The 6,000-nt window shown below is 39.9% G+C and overlaps 1 protein-coding gene across 1 annotated transcript in view; it reads left to right on the forward strand.

Moving 5' to 3' along the window:
• The window catches only part of LOC143923342 (kinesin-like protein KIF13A), a 511,776-nt gene extending 505,987 nt beyond the window's left edge, over positions 1-5,789 (forward strand). The window contains exons 7-8 of the mRNA XM_077446954.1: positions 5,402-5,608; positions 5,699-5,789. Coding sequence (XP_077303080.1) covers positions 5,402-5,608; positions 5,699-5,709 — 218 coding nt within the window. The 3' untranslated portion in view covers positions 5,710-5,789. The remainder of the gene's footprint in view (positions 1-5,401; positions 5,609-5,698) is intronic.
• Positions 5,790-6,000: the final 211 nt, after the last annotated feature.

A 6,000-nucleotide genomic window follows, 5' to 3' on the forward strand; every position in this document is an offset into this window, starting at 1 on the left:
TTGTTGGCGCCGTATCTAGTTGCCCGTAAGGCCAGACGCTGGTACAAAAAAGTGTCTGTTTATTTATTCCAATTGGCTATACTGAATGCTTATGTACTACACAAAGCTTCAGGACGGACTGGATCCTTCCTTAAATTCTAGGAGGATATCGTCAGAGCCCTTCTGTATCCAGGCAGTGCTCCACCTCACCTTCCCCTACCAGATGCAGTAAGCCGGCTGCATGAGAGGCATTATTCTTATATCCTCCCGAGTACCCCTACCCAACGAGCCCCCCAAAGAAAATGTTGTATCTGCAGAAAGCGCGGATTTAGGCGTGACACCCGTTCTTATTGTCCCCGCTGTCCTGGCAATCCTGGTCTTTGTCAGGGTGAGTGTTTTGAACGCTACCATACACTAGTTGAGTATTAGCATAGGGTACAGCATTGCACAGGCTAGGCACACGTTCACAGGGTCTCCCAAGATGCCATCGCATTTTGAGAGACCCAAACCGCTGGAACCGTTACAACAGAAGTGTTAAAGTTACATAAAAAAGTGTTTAAAAAAAAAAAAAAAGTAAAAAAAAAAAAAAAAAAATATAAAATAAAAAAAACAAAAATAGTTGTCGTTTTATTGTTCTCTCTCTTTATTCTCTCTCTATTGTTCTGCTCCTTTGTACTGTATTCTATTCTGCAATGTTTTATTGTTAACCATTTTTTGTTTTCAGGTACGCCATTCAGCTGTAGCGTGGATTTATTTATCTTGACAGCAACAGCGTTTGCTCCCATGATACGTAAAGCCGCGACTCCAGCGCTGTCGGAGGTGATTTCACCACCACAGTTAAAAAAGAGCATATATGCCGAAGCATGGGGGCATACGGGGTGGAGGAGCGATCTGCTCCTACCTTATGCGGGAGGATGCCCCCATGCTTCGGCATATATATATTTTAGGCACAGATTGTGTTAAATGTGTTATTTTTTGCTATTTTTTTTTTTTGTATTTGCTTTGCATGTATGGTAAGTCCTACTGTTATACTGTAATGTTACTTTGTTTTATTGTTAACCATCATTTGCTTAGCAGGTACGCCATTCAGTTGCAGCGCGGATTTATTTATCTTGACAGCAACAGCGTTTGCTCCCATGATACATAAAGCCGCGACTCCAGCACTGTCGGGGGTGATTTCACCACCACAGTTAAAAAAGAGCATATATGCCGAAGCATGGGGGCATACGGGGTGGAGGAGCGATCTGCTCCTACCTTTTGCGGGAGGATGCCCCCATGCTTCGGCATATATAAATGGTGCATGTATGCCCACCATTAAAAGTGGGTGGATGAAGGGTGGTATCTAATGGTGGGCATACCCACCGATCAATATTTTTTTTTCGTTCAGCCCACAGGCTGCATGAAAAAAAAATTACAATATATGCCCAACCAGTTCCAGCAACATACTGGTATGTTGCGGGACTTTGAGTGCTTATACCAGAATGATGCCTGCAGGTTTAGGTATCATCTTGGTATCATTCTTTTCAGCCAGCGGTCAGCTTTTATGTAAAAGCAATCCTAGCGGCTAATTAGCCTCTAGACTACTTTTACAAGCAGTGGGAGGGAATGTCCCCCCCCCGCACCATCTTCCATGGTTTTCTCAGGCTCTCCTGTCCCAACAGGGAACCTGAGAATGCAGCCGGTGGTTCCGCCAGCTGACCATAGAGCTGATCAGAGACCAGAATGGCTCCAATCATCTCTATGGCCTAAGACACCGGAAGCTACGAGCATTTCATGACTTAGATTTTGCGGGATGTAAACAGCGCCATTGGGAAATTGGGAAAGCATTTTATCACACTGATCTTGGTGTGGTCAGATGCTTTGAGGACAGAGGAGAGATCTAGGGTCTGATAGACCCTAATTTTTTTAAAAAAGAGTACCTGTCACTACCTATTGCAATCATAGGGGATATTTACATTCCCTGAGATAACAATAAAAATCATAAAAAAATATATATAAATGAAAGGAACAGTTTAAAAATAAAATAAAAAAGCAAAATAAATAATAAAAAAAAAAAAAAAAAAAAACACCCCTGTCCCCCCCTGCTAAGGCGCAACGTGGAACGCAAGCGTTGGTCTGGTGTCATATGTAAACAGCAATTGCACCATGCATGTGAGGTATCACCACGAAGGTCAGATCGAGGGTACTAATTTTAGCAGTAGACCTCCTCCGTAAATCTAAAGTGGTCACCTGTAAAGGCATTTAAAGGCTTTTAAAAATGTACGTAGTTTGTCGCCGCTGCACGTTTCTGCGCAATTTTAAAGCATGTCATGTTTGGTATCCATGTACTCGGCCTAAGATCATATTTTTTATTTCATCAAACATTTGGGCAATATAGTGATTTTTAGTGTATTAAAATAAAAAAAAGTGTGTTTTTCCCCAAAAAATGCGTTTGAAAAATCGCTGCGCAAATACCATGTGAAAAAAAAAAATGAAACACCCACCATTTTAATCGGTAGGGCTTTTGCTTTAAAAAAACACTTCATGTTTGGGGGTTCAAAGTAATTTTCTTGCAAAAAAAAATATTTTTTCATGTAAACAAAAAGTGTCAGAAAGGGCTTTTTCTTCAAGTGGTTAGAAGAGTGGGTGATGTGTGACATAAGCTTCTAATTGTTGTGTATAAAATGTCAGGACAGTTCAAAACCTCCCCAAATGACACCATTTTAGAAAGTAGACACCCCAAGCTATTTGCTGAGAGGCATGTCGAGTCCATGGAATATTTTATATTTTGACAAAAGTTGTGGAAAAAATACATTATTATTTATTTATTTATTTTTTTTGCACAAAGTTGTCATTAAATGATATATTGCTCAAACATGCCATGGTTATATGTAAAATTACACCCCAAAATACATTCTGTTGCTTCTCCTGAGTACGGGGATACCACAAGTGTGAGACCTTTAGGGAGCCTAACCGCGTACGGTACCCCAAAATCCAAGCACCACCTTCAGGATTTCTAAGGGTGTAAATTTTTGATTTCATTCCTCACTGCCTATCACAGTTTCGGAGGCCATGGAATGCCCAGATAGCACAAAATCCCCCCAAGTGACCCCATTTTGGAAAGGAGACACCCCAAGCTATTTGCCGAGAGGTATGGTTAGTATTTTGCAGACCTTCATTTTTGTCACAAAGTTTTGAAAATTGAAAAAAAGAAAAAAAATATACATTATTTTTTTTTTCTTCATTTTCAAAAACAAATGAGAGCTGCAAAATACTCACCATGCCTCTCGGCAAATAGCTTGGGGTGTCTACTTTCCAAAATGGGGTCATTTTGGGGGGTTTTGTGCTATTTTGGCATTTTATGGCCTTCAAAACTGTGATAGGTAGTGAGGGGTGAAATCAAAAATTTACACCCTTAGAAATCCTGAAGGTGGTGATTGGTTTTCGGGGTGCCGTACGCGACTAGACTCCCAAAAAGTCCCACACATGTGGTATCCCCGTACTCAGGAGAAGCAGCAGAATTTATTTTGGGGTGTCATTTCACATATGCCCCTGGCATGTGTGAGCAATATATCATTTAGTGACAACTTTGTGAAAAAAAAATAAAAAAAAATAAAAGTTTGTAATTTTCCCGCAACTTGTGGCAAAATATAAAATATTCCATGGACTCAACATGCCTCTCAGCAAATAGCTTGGGGTGTCTACTTTCTAAAATGGGGTCATTTGTGGGGGTTTTGTGCCATCTTGGCATTTTATGGCCTTCAAAACTGTAATAGGTAGTGAGGCGTGAAATCAAAAATGTACGCCCTTAGAAAGCCTGAAGGCGGTTCTTGGATTTCGGGGCCCCGTACGCGGCTAGGCTCCCAAAAAATCCCACACATGTGGTATCCCCATACTCAGGAGAAGCAGCAGAATTTATTTTGGGGTGTCATTTTACATATGCCCATGGCATGAGTGAGCAATATATCATTTAGTGACAACTTTGTGAAAAAAAAAATAAAAAAAAAAAGTTTGTAATTTTCCCGCAACTTGCGGCAAAATATAAAATATTCCATGGACTCAACATGCCTCTCAGCAAATAGCTTGGGGTGTCTACTTTCTAAAATGGGGTCATTTGTGGGGGTTTTGTGCCATCTTGGCATTTTATGGCCTTCAAAACTGTAATAGGTAGTGAGGCGTGAAATCAAAAATTTACGCCCTTAGAAAGCCTGAAGGCGGTTCTTGGCTTTCGGGGCCCCGTACGCAGCTAGGCTCCCAAAAAATCCCACACATGTGGTATCTCCGTACTCAGGAGAAGCAGCAGAATTTATTTTGGGGTGTCATTTCACATATGCCCATGGCATGCGTGAGCAATATATCATTAAGTGACAACTTTGTGAAAAAAAAATAAAAACAAATAAAAGTTTGTAATTTTCCCGCAACTTGTGGCAAAATATAAAATATTCCATGGACTCAACATGCCTCTCAGCAAATAGCTTGGGGTGTCTACTTTCTAAAATGGGGTCATTTGTGGGTGTTTTTTGCCATCTTGGCATTTTATGGCCTTCAAAACTGTGATAGGTAGTGAGGAGTAAAATGACATATGTATGCCCTTAGAAATCCTGAAGGCGGTGCTTGGCTTTCGGGGCCCCGTACGCGGCTAGGCTTCCAAAAAGTCGACCACATGTGGTATCCCCGTACTCAGGAGAAGCAGCAGAATGTATTTTGGGGTACAATTCCACATATAACCATGGCATGTGTGAGCAATATATCATTTAGTGACAACTTTGTGTAAAAAAAAAAAAAATTTTTTTTTTTGTCATTATTCAATCGCTTGCGGCAAAAAAATAAAATATTCAATGGGCTCAACATGCCTCTTATCAATTTCCTTAGGGTGTCTACTTTCCAAAATGGGGTCATTTGGGGGGGTTTTGTACTGCCCTGCCATTTTAGCACCTCAAGAAATGAGATAGGCAGTCATAAACTAAAAGCTGCGTAAATTCCAGAAAATGTACCTTAGTTTGTAGATGTGACAACTTTTGCGCAAACCAATAAATATACAGTTATTGACTTTTTTTTTTACCAAAGACATGTGGCTGAATACATTTTGGCCTAAATGTATGACTAAAATTGAGTTTATTGGATTCTTCTAATAACAAAAATTAGAAAATATCTTTTTTTTTCAAAATTTGCGGTCTTTTTACGTTTATATCGCAAAAAATAAAAATCGCAGAGTCAGTCAAATACCTTTAAAAGAAAGCTCTATTTGTGGGAAGAAAAGGACGCAAATTTCGTTTGGGTACAACATTGCATGACCGCGCAATTACCAAAAAAGCAGCGCAGTGCCAAAGTGTAAAAAGACCTCTGGTCATTTACCAGCAAAATGGTCCGGTCTGAAAGTGGTTAAATTAAAATAAAAAACTTTACAACACCTTTAACAAGACTTTTTGGTTTGTGTCTACAGGGAAGGACAATGTGATTGTGGTGATCGATGATATGAATGAAGTCCGTGATCTGGAGAAGAACAGGATCTTAGAGAACAAGCCCAGTATCCGGGGGCTCGCCCGGGATCTGTTCCTGTTTAGTCATAATGAAAAAATGGCAAAGTCTGATCAACGACACAAGTCAAATCTCAAGAGAAAAATGGCACACCTGGAATCCATAATAAAAGGCAAGATTTTTGAAGAGGGCTTTTTGTGTCCCTTTGCTTTGTAGAGAGATATCTAATTTTCAATAAAATAACTTTTTTTTTTTCATCAAGGTAATCTTTAATAATGAAGAACAGAGTTCTTTCGAGTTTTAAGTTTCATACAACAAGAATTGAACGCGTACAGTGGGAGAAGAACAAAAAGGTAGTCTTCAACCCATCTGCTTCGAAAGGAGTCAATGGCCACTTCCAATATGATCTTAAAATGCTGCAACATATTATACAGTGTTATGACATGGGGAAGGCGACAAATGCAGAGGAGTTGTATGTGAGATATACATAGAATGTTATTCCTGTACATATCATTGGTAAGACCTCATCTGGAACATCCAGTTTAGTTTTGGGCACCAGTTCTC

This window comes from Lithobates pipiens, unplaced genomic scaffold, assembly GCF_037356315.1.
Source record: "Lithobates pipiens isolate NorthernLeopardFrog02 unplaced genomic scaffold, aLitPip1_a1.2 Scaffold_22, whole genome shotgun sequence".
Taxonomy (NCBI): domain Eukaryota; kingdom Metazoa; phylum Chordata; class Amphibia; order Anura; family Ranidae; genus Lithobates; species Lithobates pipiens.